At 39.0% G+C, this 21,837-nt stretch overlaps 1 protein-coding gene across 1 annotated transcript; it reads right to left on the bottom strand.

Annotated features, from left to right (window-relative positions):
• Positions 1 to 222: 222 nt before the first annotated feature.
• On the bottom strand, positions 223 to 21,837 carry igfals (insulin-like growth factor binding protein, acid labile subunit). Its single transcript, XM_048245618.1, has 2 exons — positions 21,790 to 21,837; positions 223 to 2,682 (listed from the first exon to the last, which is right to left on the bottom strand). The coding sequence occupies exon 2, from the start codon at positions 2,675 to 2,677 to the stop codon at positions 875 to 877; it is 1,803 nt and encodes a 600-aa protein (XP_048101575.1). The 5' UTR covers positions 2,678 to 2,682; positions 21,790 to 21,837; the 3' UTR covers positions 223 to 874.

Genomic DNA, 21,837 nt, shown 5'->3' with positions numbered 1-21,837 from the left:
ACCACGGTGAAGTTAGTTTCACTTTGCCAATGAGTTCAAATAACAGACGAGTGCAGTGTGTAGGCTATACTCTGCTAACCTGACCCTAGCCAGATGAATTTCGCTCCGACTAGCTCCACTCATCCATCTGGGACCAATCCATTGAAGTGTTGCTTCAGAAGGCTGGGCCTAATCAAAAAAAAAAAAGGAATGGTGGAAGAGGTCCCAGATGGATGTGAGTGAAGCTAGGCGGAGCTAAGCGGAACGAAATTCATCTGGCTAGGGTCAGGTTAATACTCTGCTAGGTTTTAGTAAAATAGGGTTTAGTGGAATATCTGTTCCATATGGTCTCGCATGCAAGCAGATACCTTCAAATGCACCGCTGACTATCAACATACACATGCGCTGTTTGAAGTTGTGCTGCTTGCTGTTAAAGGGAATGACAGATGTCATTCTCATTGGTTTAAATGATGTTACACCCAAAACACACCCATGACTGATTAAGAAACATAGGAACCCCTTGTTGCACCCTTGTTGCGCCATCTGCCCGACATTTGATAATGGTTGATAACAAAACCACTCCCAATGTGGACTGGACAACCCACTAAATTTAATTAAGCTATTCACTGTTGACCATGCGTTTTAGATCGCAAAATTGGGCCCTCCATGTTGTTTAATATCAGTCAGTAAAAACATCCCACTGTAAAAGGATAGACAATCAATATAGAATGTTAAAGATATGGTATATTTAAAAAATGGCCTGTAAGAATGCAGATAACATGTTATGTTTTAGTAATAATGCTAAATATAATTAAGCTAATCGGAGAGGGCCTTTTAAAACTTAAAGTCCAACAATTCCTTTCACTCCTAACTTCTATATGAAATGTTGGTCAAATCAACAGTTTTTAAAATGCTCATTACTTATGTTCCTCAGATCCAGGCCAGCAAGGTTATCAGGACTATCACATGTGATATTATTGTAAATAGTGACAACAGCATGGGGTTCCTCACTCTCAGCTAGTATTTCTACCTGTTGTGGACATGCCTGAGGTCTCTTGACACAATAATCCCTTAGAGGTAAAGCATGACAGTCACATTTCCAATGGTTTCCTGAAAGCCAGAGTTGGTCTAGACTATTAGGAATTGCAGATGGAAGATTGGCCAGTGAATTATCTTTTAAGTTGAGATAACGCAATTTGGACAACATCTGCATGGTTCCATTCATTAAGTGGTCAAGCCGGTTTGCAGAGAGATCCAGCCAGGAAATACGCTGAAGAGGTAGCAGGACCTCTGGATGAAGCTGACGAAGTTGATTATTTGACAGTAGTAAGTAGTCAAGATTCCTTAGTCCATAGAATGTCTGTGAGGAAAGGTGTGTAATCTTGTTAAATCGTAGGTCAAGCTGTTGCAGGCCTTGCAGCTCTGAAAAGCTCTGGTGCTCCACTGCAGAAATGTTGTTGTGCTGAAGAAAAAGTCGTCGGAGACCTGTGAGGCCAATGAATGCTTGAGCTGTTATTTTTGACAGGCATCCTTTATCAAGATGGAGACTGTGCAGCTTTGACAGGCCCTTGAAAACTTGATCAGGTAGACTACGAAAACAGCTGCCAGACAGGTTAATTACAGCCACATGAGAAAGACCCAGGAAGGTACCCATACGTGCTGTTTGGACATGATTGTGTTCCAGCTCCAACATTTCTAGATGACCAAGTCCCTCAAAGATTCTTTCCCCCAAGACAATTATTCGGTTATGGCTAAGACGAAGTTCCTCAAGGTATTGCAAGTCACGAAATGTCCCAGGCCTGAGGCTGGTGATGGAATTGTTAGAGAGGCGAAGTACATGTAGACTATGAAGACCTATAAAGGTTTCCTCGTGGATTACTGCGAGTCGGTTGTTAGTTAGGTCTAACCATCGTAATGATTTCATTCCAGAAAATGCTCTGGGTGCAATTGAAGTAATTTGATTTTGTGCCAGATAAAGTTTCTGCAGCTTTGAAAGCTTATGGAATACATTGGCCTTAATAACCTTCAGATGATTTCCAGTAATATCTAACTCCTTGAGCTCTGTAAGGTGATGGAACAACTGTGTTTGCAGGTAAACTAGGCGATTTCCTGCAAGTACCAGTTCTCGCAGGCCTTGCTGATCCTGAAAAATATTTTCAGGCAACACAGCAAGTGAGTTCCATCCTAGATTTAGCAGCCACATATTAGAAAGACCAGCAAACAGTCTGTCTTCTATTCTTGAAAGCTGGTTATTGTGAAGACTCAGTGAGGCAAGATTGGGTGTGTTTTGAAAAACAATACCTGGTAATGTTCGAATGTTGTTGCGCTCCAAATGTAGATGTGCCAATGAACGTAATCCTCTGAATACCTGCGCATCCAGTGTGTAAAGCTGACCATTCTGTAAGTTCAAAAAATCTAAGTAATTTAGATCCTTGAAGGTTGCAGCAGGCAGGGACGTAAATAGATTTCCATCCAGCCATAATGAATGTGTGGACTTAGGAACATCGGGAGGTGCAAGAGTAAGATTGCGTGAGCTGCAGTATACACTGAGGTCGGAACTGTAGTCATCAATGAGACAGGTGCAGCCTTTGGAGCATGGAATGGGAGTTTCGGTGGGTTTCTCTGTAGTGGTAGCTGAGTGTGCCCACATGACTGATGCTCCTAATATCCACAGCATTAGCAGCACAGAAGAATGCATCTCAACTAAAAAAGTAAACATAAATTATTAAGAATTATTAAAGTATTTTAATATAGAACACACACACACACACACATAAATACACACACACACAAGTTAAATGTGGACACACCTATTCATTTATGGGTTAACCACCTTAAGTTAAACACTGGGATTGGTTTTCCAACAGTCCTGAAAGAAATATTATACATGTTGGCTGCTTTTCATTCATTCGTGTGAATTAAGAGACACCCCAGGTGACTATTTAAAGGCCCACTCTAACTCTAGTAATTTTAAACTCTAGTAAACTTTCGCTGGCTCTTCCATGATGAACGTCTATAAATATGAAGCCATTGCTGCTTGATCTTATAGCTAGCCGGCATGGTTAACTGGTGTTTTAGGGGGGCGTGTGTATGTCGAATTGCCCTAAAGCATTTTGTGTTTCTTGATCGTTCTCGCTTCTCACAAGACTTCCGGATTCAGACTTTGCTGGGAAGCTAGTGCAGATCTTGCAAGGCTGGTTTTTCGCTAGTAGACGGTAGGGGGAGCAGGGAAAGCCGTCATTTTCGACACAACAGGTCATTTAACCATCACAACGATTTCTAAACTGTTTTATTAAGTTGAAAATGTTGCATAGTTCCCCTTTAATTAAGCTGGTTATGATTAATTAGTGGCTATTTTCATCTAGTACATAGTACAGTGTTTTATGATTCTTCAAAGTAACCTCTATGGAATCATCCTAACCAGCTTCATGAGATGGTCATCTAGAATGCTTCTCAAAAAGTTCTTTACATGTATAGGAACTCCTTCAGAACTGTTGGAAAACAATAGCATGTCTAACTGAATGTGAAAAGCTGTCATCACTAAAAAAGTTGCCTACTTTGGAGAGCCTAAAATATATAATAAAATGTGTTTACTACATCACCCATTGAAAATAGTTAGGAAAAGCAAGACCTGGAGAAGGTGTGTCCAAACATTTGACTGGTGATATATATATATATATATATATATATATATATATATATCCTTAAATATAGGCTAACTACGGAGCCCAGGAGGTGTCATTGCAAGATATTTTTGTGTATCGAGAGAACGTGCACTCATTTTACTAAATCGTGCACACGTTTACTAAATTGTGGTCTCATTTTACTAAATCATGCACACGTTTTACTAAATTGTGGTCTTAATTTACTAAATTGTGCACAGGATTTAGTAAATTGTGCGCACGTTTTTACTAAATAGTGCGCTCATTTTACTAAATTGTGCTCTCAATTTAGTAAAACGTGCGCACGTTTTATTATATTGTGCGCTCAATTTGCAACAATTAAAATGAGAGCACAATTTAGTTAAATGAGCGCACTATTTAGTAAAACATGCGCACAATTTGGTAAATGTGTGTGTCTGTGTGTGGATGCCTGTCTGTGTGTGTGTGTGTGTGTGTGTGTGTGTGTGGGTATGCGTGGATGTACTGTATGTGTGCAAATCATAAATGAGCGGGTATGGGCTAGGTTGATACGGGCTCATTATAGCAATTTATATAATAATTTTATTGCTAGTTTTTCATAATTACTATTTCAATTGTTTCCTGTCAAAATTCACTACTTAATTATGTGTTTTACATAGTTTGTGGAGGACTGGTTCAGACACGTCACATCCATAATGTGAAACCGTCACATCCATAACGACAGTTTTTCCTACATCATGCATTACAAAAATGATTCATAGATTCAAAAACACACTTTTTGTGTTTATTCTAGTCTCCTTCATACTACATATATCATGGTTCCAGCAGTTTCCTTCAAAATTCACAGAGTTTGTAGAAAACTTGTAATCTCTAATAAAAGTTTGTCTATTTCATGTCACATCCATAATGATTTGTATTCTTAGGATGTAAATGATTACATGAAATTTGAGGAGTTTGTGGAGGACTGGTTCAGACATCGCCACATCCATAATGTGAAACCGGCCACATCCATAACGACAGTTTTTCCTACATCATGCATTACAAAAATGATTCATAGATTCAAAAACACACTTTTTGTGTTTATTCTAGTCTCCTTCATACTACATATATCATGGTTCCAGCAGTTTCCTTCAAAATTCACAGAGTTTGTAGAAAACTTGTAATCTCTAATAAAAGTTTGTCTATTTCATGTCACATCCATAATGATTTGTATTCTTAGGATGTAAATGATTACATGAAATTTGAGGATTTGTCAGTATTCAAAGGACAGAGGTTTCATTAAAAGTTATGCAAATTAATTCACTGATACTAATTCTGCCCCTACTCTAAGGCATTTTGTTTACCAATATAAGTCCAACTGTCAGATCCATAACACTGGAACTGCCCAGCTGCAGCATGGTTGGTTTCACAAAAAACAACTGTATGAATTACATGTAATTGCTAGCCATAGCCAGGTCTGTGCCAGTGACGTAAACAAGTTGTACTGGGCGCTTGTGCAATATATCACTCTCAGCCCTCTATCAGTCCTCTAGTCCCAGAGAAAAAAGGAGATGCCACTGTTTGTCACATAGCAATCACCAGTCAGAACAGTGTAGAAATGAGCCATTGTGATTGTTATGACAAACAGTGGCATCTCCTTTTTCTCTTTGACTAGAGGGCTGACTAGAGAGTTAAATGGAAGTCAGATTTGCTTAGTAGTAATGTGGCTCACAGTCTGTGCATATATCCTGTTTTTTTTTTTATTATAATTTAATCTGCAGTGCATCCACTGGTATTCATTTTTCATGGCGGCCCACCATGACAAAACAACCGATCGTCGATAATTTAATAGAATGCCTTTGACTTGGTGAGTGGTCCAGCTTGCCCCCATGTACACATTATGATTACCATTACCAGAGATGGTACACTTCTAACAGTTGTTATTGGTATTTAGCATAGAGTTATTTGCAAAAACAGAGGTCTCCATATTATTTTTACAAATATTCAAATATCAGTACCACTTTACAATAAAGATACACTTATAAAGGGTTTATGAGCAATGTATAGGTTATTAATTAAGTTGTTAAGAGTTCACAAACCATTAATAAGAAGATAATGGTGACTTTTTTCATTTCCAAATAGTCCTATATTTATCCATATTGTTCAGCCTTGGATCTCATTGGTTTTAGCTTTGCCTGGCCAGGTTCTTTGATATCTGTTGTTCACTGCATGGATTCTTTGTCCACCTTAATGTTTTTTGGAATACATTTATGGCAATTTATTAATGAGTTACAAATTCCCTTGTCAATGTGGAATTTGTCAAATGACACAATTAGTTTGAACCTTGGGTCCATTTATCCACTTTTTAAATATGTAAAATATTACCATGTGAAAAATGTTGTTTCTGTATGGTTGCACACCATATTTATGATGTAAAAAGAGTGTCATTCAATCAAATTCCATCAAATTCAATCAGATCAGTAACAAACAATAAAATATAGACCTAAATGAAGATTTTAACAACAGTTCTATTTGCGTATGAACAACTTTGTTTTTCATGGTAAGGATGACCTTTCCATGGAATTGCCCAGGAACAGAAAGCTGTGTTTGTCGTGTCGGGGTGTTCCCCAGGAGGTTTTTTGAAATGCTGTCCACTTAACACACCATTTTAACGCAGCTTGGGAGGGACATAAATACTTTTAGCCTACAGAACAAGCAGCTGGCTCATGTGACGCATTGGCTACCTTATGCATGAAGGGTTCAGATGCAAAAGCCTCTAAATGCCACCTACGTCAAAAATGAGATAAAGATGGTGAGTGAATGCTCTCCTCACATAGTATACGTTAATCAAATAATTTAACTTCAAAACACACCAAATAACACTCTCTTCCTGGTCTGAAATATCGATTTCTATGCAAAAACCTATAAGAACCGGATTTTAAATGCTCATTTAAAAGAAATGTGGTCAGACGGATTTAGAGAGTTTTGCATCTGAACTCTTCGCATTATCACTGTACCCTACATGGAGACATATCTCACGTTAACAATGGAGAAAACATAACATAGGCTATTATTTGTGTGAATGGGTTAGCACAAACTTAGCTTTTGGTGAAGGGAGATGCTGATCACTAATTCATTTCTTTGCGCAACAGCCCATGTTCTGCGTTCACTCAAGTGAGACAAATGAAATACAGTACATGTGTAACCTGCGTTGTGTTGAACTAGTGTTAATTTTATCACCTATTTTTAATTTAGTCTTAGTCTTGTGGCGAAATGTCCTTTTTAGTCTTTGTCATATTTAGTCATTCAAATATCATTTTTGTTAGTCAAGTTTTAGTCGACTAAAAGTCTCGTCATTTTAGTGTAGTTTTAGTCAAAAGAAAACTAAAGGTATCTTAGTCTTAGTCAGTTTTAGTCAACACATTTTAGTCTTTTTTTATAACAAATTATTTCTGATTACCATTTGAGTCAAATAGTGTTTCACACATCTCAATTTTCCAACAATATTGTGTGTCCACAGGGCTACTCGTCTGTTATAATTACTCATTCTGATTTTTTGTCAGTCAGTATGTTTACATGCACAGGTAAGTCAAGCTACAGTTATAACTCGGCTGGGATTTGACCATAGACAGTAAAGATTTGACTGGACCACTGTCATATTCAGAGACCAGTGTTTCTCAAAGTGTGGTCCGGGGATCACTGGTGGTCTGCAAGCTATCCCAAGTGGTCCTTGCGAGCAGACGGGGTAAAATATAATATAGATGAGTTGTTTGCAATATAACTTGTATGTAAATCCAAACAGTTCTGCAACACTGTCTATGTAAGATATGCCAATTTAAATCATACAGTATGAATCCTCTGACACAATAAGCAAAGTGCAAAGTCAATAAGCAAGGTGGTTCAGTGAGTATGCCTATTGTGTAGACTAATTATAGGCTACTGTTGAAGTAGGTCTAATCTTTTTTTTTTTTTTGTTTTTTAGCTAGGGTTAGTTAAGTGGTCCTGAAACTGAAAAAGTTTGAGAAACACTGTTGTAGGCCAAACTATTAATGTTTTACTTACCGCTAGATGGCTATATATACTAAACGCAACACATTCCCCAAACAGACTCTCCATCTTAGCCATAGCTAACCTGCTAGCTTAACTTTCCATATTAGCTTACTTGCTAGCAAACTTTGCATCATCAGTCTAACTAGATGAATAGTTGACATTACATGCTGAACATTTTCGTATGGACATTCTGGGGGATGTTAATTTGTATGAGAGAAGCTTCAACTTCTGGGTATGTAGCATTGTGGCATAAAGCTTAACTCTGGCAGAAATCTTTAGTGTTCTTGTTCCATGTAGTTTCGTGTTGCAGCCACAGGGTTGCAGCAGCAGCACGTAGACTAGCCTACAGGAAAGCTGTTGCGTATGAACTCATTCGGAATATTTTGAAAACATAACAGCTAGATATTCTGTCTTCTCATTTTGTAGACGAACATGAAGGGAGATTTTATCTTAGTTTTTATTTCATGCAAAACATTTTAGTCTCGTCTTTTTTCGTCAACAATAATGCATCTTAAGATAGTCTTAGTCAGTGTTTCAGGACATTACTGCCGTCTCGTCATCGTCTCATCTTAGTCATGAAAAAAAAGGTTGTTGACGAACATATTTCCTCTTGTCTCGTCTGACGAAATTAACACTATGTTGAACCTGCGCGATTCAGCCCTGCACACGCCCGGACTCGAACCCGCGAACAGCAGCACCTCGGATCGGGAGGTGAGCGCGCTAACAATTGAGCCAATATCTAAAGTGACTTATATATTTAAATTATATTACAAAGTCCATTGTCCCTAAGGAATTTGGGGTTAAGTGCCTTGCTCAAATGCACAATGGTGGAAGCCAAGAATTGAACCCACAACTTTTCTGGCTGCTGCATGCTTGCCTAGCTCTTAGGTCAGACCCCTGTGAGAATGTCAGAACAGCATTTATTGCACATTGCCAGTTAAAATGCTACATAGTACATACTGCTGCTATAAATGTGTCTGGGTAGGCGGCCTACATACTCTACATATGCCACCAACACCATCACAACCTCACATTTGCCACCAACACCATCACAACCTCACATTTGCCACCATCACAACCTCACATTTGCCACCAACACCATCACAACCTCACATTTGCCACAAACACCAATCAAGTGCACCTTCCTTCCTCCGTTATTTTTTAACCACCAGTCGCCACTGATGCACGTGCACATGCACGCACGCACACGCACACGCACACACACACACACACACACACACACACACACACACACACACACACACATAAACATAAACATGTACACGCACACATGCACACAATTCAAGAATTTCTTAGAATTATGAACAGGCAAGATGGGGGTGGGGTTGTATAAAATGTATTTTACATGTGAAATCTATGAACTAATCATGTTTGTCTAGCAGATACCAGTGAGAATTGAGTGTGCATAATGCAATTCAGTGAGACAGTGAGAATCATATATGCCTTTCACCTTTTGTTTTTAGCCAGCAGCCAGACCAGCAGATACCCTGACTTTGCTGAATTACTGACGCTAAGCAGGCTTAGTTAGTACTTGGATAAGAAACCTCCTTGGAAGAGTAGGTTCCTGCTGGAAGTGGTGTTGGTGGCTGGCCAGCAAACAAATATCAATCCCAATGCCCTATTGCAGTGACAGGGACACTGTACTGCAGGAGATGTTTTCCTTTGCATGAATGTTAAATTGAGGTCCTGACTCACCATGGTTGTTAAAGATCCCATGGCACTTATCGCAAAGAGTGGTTCTCTGATTTGCTTTATTATGACCGCTGCTAGCGAAGCCCAATATAGGGATTGTCAAAGTTTTCATCTACTTCCTAAATTTTTGGTCAACGATACCCGGGACACCGAACCACCGGGGCACATGAAATTTGGTGGGTATGTAGCCCCACTAGACTTTTACCCCCAAACCGCAAAAAAAGCAGTTTTTCCTAAATAACTACCTGAACCGTGGCACTGAGGATGAAGAATCTTTTATGGTATGTTGGTCTCAAGGGCCCACATCAACCTGGCCCATAATCACTCATTTGTGATTTGCACCCCCCCGGTAAAAAATGAAAATGCAATATTATTCTGCTTTAATCGCCCCTATCTTCAGTTAAGATGTTCAGAACTGCACCAAATTTTATGTGTATGATTGACCTGGCATTCTCTGGGGGTATGCCAAGTTTCGTAGAATTTCATCCATGGGGGGGTCTAAAAAAATTAGGTTATGTGTACATTAAGTGACTGTACACTCATTGGCCTGTAGATGGCGGTGCACACATATACACATTCCCACACACACAGGCACCCACATACTATCGGTATTAGAACGGCCGATACATAATTACAAATTCAGTAGGATTAAAAGAAAGCCAAAATAAATATTCATCATCATCATCATGGCTGCATTTCCAGTATTGGCGATAAGTAGTCGTTTGTCCACTAGATGGCGCATCGTTGCAGTGAGACGTAATTTTGTTGGAAGTTAAAAGTGGGTTGGAAAAACAATTGACGCTTCCTACAAGGACTGCATTTACCGCAGAGAATGTCTAATAAGGATAGGACAATGTTCACATAAAATTTAATTCCCATTTCTTCTTGAAGCCGAAATAAATCTGAGGATGTTTATTGGACATGCTTGGTTTTTACTGCAGGTAACGCGTTAATCTTATAATATCAATAAGGACCTAGGTAATGTTACCGTTAAGCGTTGGTTGAGTGATGGAGGCCAATTTGATTGATTGCATTTGTAGAAAACTATAAATGCGGTTATACCAAGCAAATTGATAGCAGCACTGTAATTGTATCTTTCGACTGTCATTTGTTGCACGTGCTACAAAAATCATTCTGTGCAATGGAAGATTTACCAACGTTACACCGGTCTGATACAGTTTTGCCTATACATGCGTGAGACTGAGACGCCTGTTTATTTTGTTTTAAGTGCGTGCAGGGTGTGAGAGGGGAATCGATGTGCTTTGATTCCAGCTTGGTAGTTGTAGTCTGTGAAATTAAAAAGCACGTGTGTAAAGTATCCAAACAATGACACCTTCATTTCATTATGGCTGCTTTAGCAACACACCTTAAGCTACTGTGTAGTGGGCATTTAGAAGTGGCTACTTCATTCGCGCTTTCCTTGACTCATGGAGCTGCGTGAATTTTATTACAACTTTTCGCCACGATATGGCAGTTTAAGTCCGCTTTTGATACTGTAAATGAAGCCATTGGTTTTCAAAGGAGATTTTATTTATTTGTGTCTCCAGCATAGCCTATTGACAATTTATGTTGTAAATAGGCCTACCTTATAAACCTACCTGTAGCTTAGGGAAGCTAACAGCTTTCTATTAGGATCTAGTTTGTTAGTTACAGTTTTGTCATAACTCCCTGATGCATTTTTGCATTTAGAATAGCCAGAGCGTGGTATCTCAATCGGAAAATTAAACAATATCGGGTGCCTATGGACTAGGCTGGGTGAACCCAGCCTGATCTGCCCGCTATTTATTTTTTTGATTTCTTAAAGATTGAGCTTGGTCTGGTGAAAGCCAGACTAGCCATGGACCTCAGTTACACAATGCAAGGGAACATGAATCAGCCTATATTTGCACGAACAATAACGGAAAACAGCTCTTCAACTTTGGCCCGTTAAAATGTGTATGAACAGTCTAGCGACGCATTTCATCAAGGCCCATTTGGACATGTCAGTTATTTGCACCACTGGTTAGATGTAAAACAGCATTTCGTTTCAGACTACTGTTACTTAATTTGTGCATTGACAATAAAGTATTACATAAACTAAAGATGATTAAAATCTTATGTAGAAGAAGAAACATTCACAAAAAATGACCTTTGTTTTTGATAGCTGTTGAAAACGGCATGGAACTGACAGAGATGTTTTTGTTTATAAATAAATAAATAATTTATGCTGATACCTTTTGCTTTTCCCAAATACAATGTAGCCTACAGGTGTAAGTGACCTTTCATCAATCCAGTTGCAATGGATGAACTGTGATGAACTGCCCTACTTGTGATTGTTTAGAGATTTTAAAGGTTTTATAACAATGCTACATTTTCTTTGGCTATTCTACAATCTATTCACCTTTTCAGCACCAGTAGGCTACTTTCTGTGCAGCCGCACACACACACTCAGGCATGCCAAACAAGCATACACAAAAGTTTCAAGAGTGGGGGATGGAGTAGAAGATGGAGACAAATTGAAGAGTGATTTATTTTCGCGGAACGGATGTACAGGACTGAGCGGCGGTCATATTTTGTACCGCTATGCGGTACATCTAGTTTATGTACACATACATAAAGACACACACACATGCACACACACACACACACACACACACACACACACACACACACAAAAACACATAAACACACACACACACTACACATGCACACACACATACATGCACACACACGACACGCACAAACACGCACATAAACACACATACATACACACACACACACACCCTCACACACATGCACCCACACATACAAACACACCTACATACACAAATACACCTACAAAAAAAACACACACAAAACACATATACACAAAAACAACCACACACTCATACAAACACAAAAAAAGGAACAAAGTAGGAAATGAACACAATTTGACAAGCGTGCCTTATTTTTGTGGAAAAAATGTGCTGGACTGGGCGGCGGTCATATTTTGTACCGCTCTGCGGTACATCTAGTTTTGTAAATTTTTGTTCATGTCTTGGTGTCGTGACTACGCTTGCGACAACGCCGCTCTGTTCGGCATCTTTTGTCTTATGTGCCAATGTCTTATGTGTGGAGCGCTCTGGGTTGCATTCTGTGAAACTGACTTGACTTGACTTGACTAAATGAAAATCTTAAGAGCACAAGCAGAAAACTTAGGGATGCACACCTAAAATCGATCTACAACACAATTATTCACATTTCCCCCCATTACAACTATATTACTGATAAATGCATTGGAAATAAATACAGAACTGATAATGTGCTATTTAAGTTTGTACAATGTCTAAGCCACATAGGGCGCTATCTTAACGATCTGAAACGCAAGTATCAAACGCAAAGCACAAAGTAGCTTTGTGGGCGAATCTTGGGCGCTGTTGCTTTTTTACCGGCAGGATAAATGACTATTGCGCCCGACGCAAATCTAAAATGGGGTGGTCTGAAGTAGCTACATTACTCATGGGTGTGGTTTGGGCTTAACATGCAATAAACCAATCAGAGCGTCATCTCACATTCCCTTTAACAACAGGCTCGCTTGTTCCATAGCGGATTGCTATTATGATGCCGGATTTGCCAGGCGCAGCAAGGAGTGGTTCACAGCGCTATAAGGACTGTTTAGTTGGGAACAGTTTGCTATTGATTTTTCTTCTTGACAAAATGTAATACAGAAATGTCACAAAGACATACTGTACTTTCCGATGTTTTGGGATCACTCACTTAATCACGAGGTTTAAAATGCATGGTGATATTTTTGCAATGTAATCTAACATTACTTCACTATAGATGGTGCAGCTCTTCTGTCAGATAAGCTCTCCTCTCCCGTGCTGCTGCTGGGGCATTTGGGTTAAATGGCACCGGCATGCAGTTCAACATCACTAGTCTCCTCTAGTCCTCTAATATTTCCTAATTTATGTCATCAACACATCCATGAGTCGTGGAAATGTGTACGCTAGATTTATGCCTATTTTATCATGTCTTAATGGACACCACAATGATTTCCCTCGTGTGGTAATATTTTTCCTTGTAATTATGTATGGTTTGGAGAAATGGGAACAACTGCGTCCGTATAGATGAGAGGAGCAAAGTGTGCGTTGTGAAGCACATGCGGCCAAGCAAGTGCGCTTGCAGGTGTACTACAGCCGTACCTTACCATCAGGCAACTCAACAACGAGAAACAATTTCCTCTATGTGTATTCACACCAAGTTGACCTAACTTTCCAACTCTGCACAGTATCCTATTAACTGCATGACTGTAGGCTATTTACAATATTTTCTGTAAAGTAGAGTTTGTAAACACGTAATCAACTTAATGCACGCACAACTTTTGTTTGAGCAGGAGAGAGAGAATAACAATGAATGGATGCAGCAACTACAGAAATTGTAGCCAAGGCTACTTGCTGCTTTCTTTTACTATCTATGGTTGCTGGTTATCAGCACATAATAAGCTGATTTAAGCTAATTCACTAACTCAAGACTTCAAGGCCATCATGGATATAAAAGATTTTTTAAAACAACGAAAGGATGGAGGGAACATAGCAAAGCTTGGAGTTATTTCAGATGGGCAAGGTAGGCAAAATTGTGGTGCTTGTCAAAACCTTAGCGCAGCTGGAATAATGCTTAGGCTGATGTTAAAGCGCACACGATGTTTAAAGCCACACACAACGGTAAATTGGAACAAAACTAAAGGTAACTTTAGCCTTTATATTCAAATGAATAGGTCGTAATTAGGCGTTGTTGTTGTAAAGATATTGCATGTAGATGTTGTACTAAATAGGCTACAAAACCGGGAAACGGACAAATATTATCAAGGCTTTGAATGTTCCGTATGTACACTGGGGTATCTGTAGATCGGTGTGCATAGCATTCATTCCTGCAGGCCTGTGGCCATGCATGCGCCCTTAAAATAGCATCTGAATTTGCGCCACTGACTTTAGACCAGGATGTTCCTGGTCTGTGGCGGAATTATTTTCTGAAACTGCAAAATATCAACAGGGAACGTTTGTGCCGGAACACGCCTTTTGCTGAACCGCCCGCGTGGGCGCAATATTGCATTCCCTAATTTACCGACGTGTACCCGTGTACCTGTGGAGGGAAAATTCCAATATGCGCTGAATGCAAAATAGAAAAGACAAAAGCGCCAGTATACACAGTCAATTGCGCTTGAGTGCACGATAGGGCACATAAACTCCTTCATTGATTTCTCTGAGGCATAGACTCACCAGGGCACTGTGACTGTGAAAAGGAAAGGAATTTTGGTGATGAGGAAGTCATTTTCAGCATTACAGTACCCTCCAGAATTATTGGCACCTCTGCTAAAGTTGACTAAAAACTGGTATCCTACATATGTTGGTGATTTATTGTGATCTCAAAATGGAAAAAAATAGGAAAAATCCAACCTTGAAGGGAAGCAAATTTATTCTGAGAAAAAGGAAAATCTCATAAAGAAATAAATATTTTAACAAAATCACATCGCTCACAATTATTGGCACCCCTGCTTGTAATACCTTCTTAAGCCTCCCTTTGCCAATAAAACAACTTGTAATATTCTCCTTTGACATCCCATAAAGTTGGAGAATACAAAGCAAGGGATTTAAGGCCGTTTGTCTTTACCAAATCTCCCCCGATCGTCCTGATTCATAGGTCCACACTTGTGCATTCTCCTCTTTGACTCACCCCACTGTTTTTCTATGGAGTTTAGATCAGGGGACTGAGATGGTAATGACCAAAGCTTGATTTTGTGTTCAGTAAACCATATTTGTTTTCATCTGGACGTTTGCTTTGGTTCATTGACCTGATGAATGATCCAATCATGACCAACTTTTAATGTCTTGGCAGAGATTGACAGATTTTCTTTGAAAATGTTCAGGTTTTTCTTGGTGTTCATGATACTGTAACAGGACAAGGGCCCAGTTTCCCGAAAGCATCGTAAGCCTAAGAGCGTCGTAAAGTCCCTCTTACGAACGTCTTAAGATTTTCTGACTGTTTCCCGAAACCATCGTAGCTTAAGAACAAACACTCGTAGATCTACGAGTGCTCCAGAGTTCTCGTTACCGGCTAAGAGTGTCTTAACAGTACTTCTCACTGAGGTCACCAACAGGACATACAGAGGAATTACAACTTAGAATACATAATCCAATTTACGTTCCCATTCTTTATTGTGTTTACCTGATTTATCAGATTTTAGCGTGCAAAATAGTATAGCCTACATTTAATGGTCATAATAATGTGATGAAAAGCGGACAAAAATGCAATCCAGTTATGAAACGAGACGTTGCCAGAATAGTTTGCCATTATCTTTGCTAAATTAAGGCTATTTATTAGGCCTATGAGGTAAAAGCAGAGAAAGGAGCATGTGGTTTAGTCTGTAGCGTACTGCATCTAAAATCTATTTATATCTGTGTGTGGTATATATAGCCTACTTGGGATGCTTACATGCAGATGTCAAAGTGTTTCTATTTTCGTATTGATGTGAATTAATTGATAGGTGATTTGATGATAGCATTTAATGGGTTGGAGTAGCTCAAATAGATAATATGCTGACTAGGTCGGTGTGGTTCATCAGTGTGCGTATTTATTGCAGGTTTGAATCCAGTTTAATGCTATAAAGTGTGCAAAATTATTTTACATGTATTTTGTCAGTGATCATGGGGTGGATATGAAATGCGAGTTCAAATCCGTCTAAAACAACTTGTTTGTGAATGTTTGACAACTGCTGCAGCTGTGGTGAGCAACGCAAACACGCGCAAGGAAAACAGTAGGTGGGAAAGACCAGAAGGCACACAACACCGGACGCTCTCGTCCAGCGCTATAATGTCTGACAACGTGACCTTGAGCACTCTGTGTGTTAAGTGTCAATGGAAACTGGTTTTGAACTGAATGTGTGTTTCCACTTGTGAATGGACATTAATCCGAGGAGTACGCCTGGCTAGCTAGTAGCCTGTGACATGCCAACGTGTGAAAAGAGCATTAGGCCTTGCTGTATAAGATAAGTTGTCTCCCTACTGTAAGTGCATATATGTATGGTGTGACTTAGAATTAGTGGCTCATTCAGTGATCTCTCCCTCTCTTGCTGGACAGGAGCTGCTGGCCAATTGGGTGGCGGGCTATCTCGGTGGTCTCTTCACTTTTTCCTACTGTGGTGAATCTGAGTATTTGGTGTTGCCATGTTCACGTGTGGTGTGTCTTTAAGACTCTACTCTGATATACTCTCCAGCCCTGGATAAGCTCTAGTCCTGTTCCTGGCTCTTCCTGTCCTCCATCAGCCATCAGTCTTTTGCAGCACAGTCTGGTGTGTGTGCGTGTATCTGTGCATGTGTGACTGTGTATACTGTACATGTGTGTCCAGGCCTTGTAGGCCATTTGTGTCAGTGCCTTAGTGGCAGAGGTTCTGACTGTCTGGAGAGAACCCACTCCCTGTACGTTTTTAATGAATGTAAATAAAGACAGAGTTTATTTTTGGAACCACGCCTCTGGTTTTCTGTGACCACGAACCTGTGTTACCTGGTTGGGCCTTAGGTAACAAATTATAGTCCAAGTGATTGAATATTCTAAGGGGCAGGACCTCAGATGGCGTAGTCGACATCTCACAATAGAGAGCTAACCTACCACATGCCACAATACCATGCACCGTAATTAGGTTCCTAAGGCCTTTGGGAATAAAAACAGCCCCATAATAGCACAGCCCCTTCACCATAACTCTCATTAGGTATGGGGTTCTTTTCAGTATAATCGTACTTCTATGTTCACCAAACACACCTAGGGCTCTATTTTGCACTCTAGCGCAATAGACTTTGTATACTCGCGCTTTTGTCTTTCCTATTTTGCAGTCAGCGCATATTGGAATTTTCCCTCCACAGGTACATGTGCCGCAGGCGTTTCAAAAGAGGTGTTCCGTATAAAATGGTCCCGGTTGATTTTTGCAGTTTCAGAAAACAATTCCGCCACAGACCAGGAAGATCCTGGTCTAAAGTCAGTGGCGCAAATTCAGATGCTATTTTAAGGGCGCATGCATGGCCACAGGCCTGCAGGAATGAATGCTATGCACACGATGTACAGACACCCTGTGCACAGATGGAAACATTCAAAGCCTTGATAATATTTGTCAGTTTCCCGGGTTTGTTCATGCATTGGTCAACTAAAAATTTAGTAGCCTATATAGTACATCTACATGCAATATCTTTACAACAACAACACCTAATTACGACCTATTAATTTGGACAACTTTATGCAGCCCTATAAAGGCTAAAGTTACCTTTAGTTTTGTTCCAATTTACCGTTGTGTATGGCTTTAAACATCGTGTCCGCTTTAACATCAGCCTATAAGCATTATTCCAGGTTTTGACAAGCACCACAATTTTGCCTACCTTGTTGTAGCCCATCTGAAATAACTCCAAGCTTTGCTATGTTCCCTCCATCCTTTCGTTGTTTTCAAAAAACTTTTATATCCATGAAGGCCTTGAAGTCTTGAGTTTGTGAATTCGCTTAAATAAGTTTATTATGTGCTGTTAACCAGCAACCATACAGTAAAAGAAAGCAGCAAGTAGCCTTGGCTACAATTTCTGTAGTTGCTGCGTCCATTCATTGTTATTCTCTCTCTCCTGCTCAAACAAAAGTTGGGCGTGCATTAAGTTGATGATAACGTGTTTACAAACTCTACATAAAATATTGTAAATAGCCTATTGTCATGCAGTTAATGGGATACTGTGCAGAGTTGGAAAGTTAGGTCAACTTGGAAACTCTTTCTGTTGCCTGATGGTAAGGTACAGCCGTAGCTTTACACCTGCAGGAGCGCTTGCTTGGGCATCTGTGTTGCGCAATGCACTTTGCTCCTCTCATCTATACGACGCAGTTCCCATTTCTCCAAACATACATAATTACGAGGACAAATACTGCTACACGAGGGAAATCAGTGTGGTGTCCGATGTGAAAAAATAGGTATAAATCTAGCGTACACATTTCCACGAATCACGGACGTGTTGATGACATAAATTAGGAAATATTAGAGGACTTAATGAGACGTGATGTTGAACTGCATGCCAATGCCATTTAACCCAAATGCCCCAGCAGCAGCACGGGAGAGGAGAGCTTAACTGACAGATCTGCATTGTCTATACTCTGTAGTTAGGTAGATTACATTGCAAAAATATTACCATGCATTCATAACCTCGTGATTCAGTAAGAGTGATCCCAAAACATCGGAAAGTGACATTTCTGTATTACATTTTGTCAAGAGGAAAAATCAATAGCAAACTGTTCCCAACTGACTATAGCGCTGTGAACCGTTCCTGGCTGTGCCTGGCAATTCCGCCATCATAATAGCAATCCGCTACGGAACAAGCGTGCCTGTTGTTAAAGGGAATGTGAGATGACGCTCTTATTGGTTTATTGCACGTTACGCCCAAACCACACCCATGATTAATGTAGCTACTTCAGACCACCCCATTTTAGATTTGCGTCGGGCGCAACAGTCATTAACCCGCTGGTAAAATAGAAACAGCGCCCAAGATCCGCCCACAAAGCAATTTGCGCAAAGTCAATTGCGTTAAAGTGCACGATAGAGCCCCTAAAGTGTTTCTAGCTAAAGAGGGCAATTTTCATTTCATCTGACAATAGACCACACTTCCAGATGAAAGTCACTGTACAATTCAGTAACTCCAGCCGTTTACATTGGTAATTAAATGACTGGAAAGGCCTTTTGCCTGGCATGCCCTCTAAATAATCTATTGCAGTGAGGTCACTTTTGAAGATTTTTTGGGGGACTTGGTGACCCCAAGATGATACCTTTTTCTGTAACTTTCAAACAGTGGTTCTTATGGAATTTTTGCCTGTCTTATCCTCCATAATGTGCATGGGGGCAAGATAACCTTGGGTCTTTGTCCAAGCATGTTTTGTCACATTTCCAGTTGATTACAACCTGTTAATAATTGTTTTAACTGAATATAGGTATTTTCAACAAAGTACCTAGTTTTTATAGACATCCCATTTTCTCAGATTAAATCTGCTTTCCTTCAAGGGTGGATTTATCCTCATTGTTTTCATTGTGAGATTACAATAAATCACGACCAGATTATTTTTTATACCTGTTTTTAGTTAACTTTACCAAAGGTGCCAATAATTCTTGAGGGTACTGTATATCTTGCCAAAGACCAAAGAATGTTAAAACTTTTCTTCAGGAAAGACATATCAAGTCAATGACATGGCCAGCAAACAGTCTGGCTATCAATTCCATTGAAAATGTATGGTGCAAACAGAAGAAAAGGCACCATCCTGTAAAGCTTATCTGTTAACTGCAGTTTGACAAAGTTGAAACCTGATTGATGGAGAATACTGTTCTACATAAGTGAAGTCTATGCCTCAGGAATTCAATCGGTAATAAAAGCCAGCAGAAGTGCAACAAAGTACTAATTATGATGTTTTAGGTTTGTGCTTCCATCATTTTTTCCTCAGGGTTGAGTGATTCCATATTTTTTTCTCTATATACATGTGTTAAATTACTGAAATTACTAAAAACAGAATGTTGATCTGTTACAGAAAAATATTGTTGAGGCATATCTGTGATTTGTCTTTAAAAAACAGCTGAATGAACATCCTCCAAGAGTGGTGATTCCATCATTTTTGCCAGGGTTGTAATTGTAATCATTTGCCTAAGCCAGAAATCACAATAGGCCTGTCCTCCATGGTACAGCAGCAACAATCTAAATAGTTGCAACAATCAAAATAACACAGTAGGCTATCTTGTTATGAAAATGGTGTGACTCCTTTAAGTGGTAGCTATACAGTGAGGTCAACAGCTAAACTGGAAGAGGGAAGCTGGCAACTAAAGTAGATAAAAGTTTATACTTTGTTGGTCATTGAATAAAGCTGCAATTGTATCTTGTATCTCACAACCTGCATCGAAAGTAAAGCAGACCAGTGCACTTCCTGTCTGATAACCAGAGGTGGACAAAATACACAATTCCTTAACTTACTCAAACTATAGAGATACACCTTGTCAAATATTTCTCCAATAAAAGTAAAAGTTGTTAAGGGTTTTTAAAAGTTAATTTAAAGGTTTTAAGGATATTTGTTTGGTATCTGTCTGTGCTTGACTTTTCATAGTAATTATTATTATTATTACCCTCAAGTTAAGTCAAATGTTTTTACTTGAGTTGAAGTACAGTACTTTCTGTTTAAAAAAAAACATTTATTAAATTGTAATCTAATGCTTATTTAGTCAATTCCACCTTTAAACTTATAATAAGCCTGATAGTTCATAGTAATTATTATTATTATTATTATTATTATTATTACCAAGTCAAGTTAAGTCAAATGTTTTACTTGAGTTGAAGTACAGTACTTTCTGTTTAAAAAAACATTTATTGTATTGTAATCTAATGTTTATTTAGTCAATTCCACCTTTAAACTTATAATAAGCCTGTTCAGTCTGTTAGCATCCCTCACTCATGCCACATCCCCCACTGTATACAAAATGTCAGTCGATACAAGTGATTCTGAAGCGTTAAGGGCATTTTACTTACAGTAAACTATTATCATTCATTGGTTCATTGAAAAAGTTTTCAAAACTATTTATGCGTAAATATCATTCACCAATTCACTCAGATGAGGATCCATTTTCATACTCATGTCATTTTCAGATTCATTGAGCTATTTGTTTCTGTTTAAAGTTGTGTAAAAAGCATGCACGATTATTTTAATTGGTTATTTTCATCACATTTAATTGGCTAAATATGTCACCTGTTATGGTTATTGGATCTTTTTAGCTCCCACATTGGATTTCAATCCAACATGTTTTGGTTACCTTAAAATAACAGCTTCAAACTAATAGTGTCATTGTAGTTTTCTGGTAGAAGTGATCCAAATGTGTCACCATTTTGTAGATTTTATTTTGAAGCCAGAGACTACTAGCAGTCTGTTCTGTAAATAAAACTGCTCACTGCAACTTCTGCTAAAAGGGGAACTATTACATTTTCAGGGGCTTGAACTGTGGAGCCACTACAACAGTTAGCATAACCATACTCTATATTTTAAAGTTAAATCAAGTTCAATCTAAAACATACATTGTGCTTCCGATTGTATCTAGCTGGTATTTTTGTATATAATGAAGTGAACAGTGAAGAATGAACAACTGCAACTAAACCTTTACCACCACCATGATTTTTACAATCCAGATTTGAGGTGAAGCTCAGGGACACATTTGTATCTGCTGATCCCCTATGCTACTCATTTTAAACAAAAAGTACTACAGCTTTTTATTATTATTATTATTATTATTATTTTTATTATTAGCATTTGATCGTTTTATTATTATTATTAGGATTGTATCATTATTATTCAATATATTAAATATTTAGCAAAACATATGATGTAACTACAATTTGCTACAAAATCATGTAATTATCTGGGGACCTACCTTTTGCCTCAACAACTTATGTGAAGATGAAGAAGGACTCACCAAAAG

This window comes from Alosa alosa, chromosome 6 (genome assembly GCF_017589495.1).
Source record: "Alosa alosa isolate M-15738 ecotype Scorff River chromosome 6, AALO_Geno_1.1, whole genome shotgun sequence".
In the NCBI taxonomy this organism is placed as follows: Eukaryota; Metazoa; Chordata; class Actinopteri; order Clupeiformes; family Clupeidae; genus Alosa; species Alosa alosa.
Note: the sequence above shows the minus strand (reverse complement) of the source record. Positions and strands in the feature narration are given on the sequence as shown.

Bases quoted from the DNA above. Each gene is read 5' to 3' on its own strand.
- igfals (XM_048245618.1), bottom strand. From the start codon at position 2,677: ATGCATTCTTCTGTGCTGCTAATGCTGTGGATATTAGGAGCATCAGTC.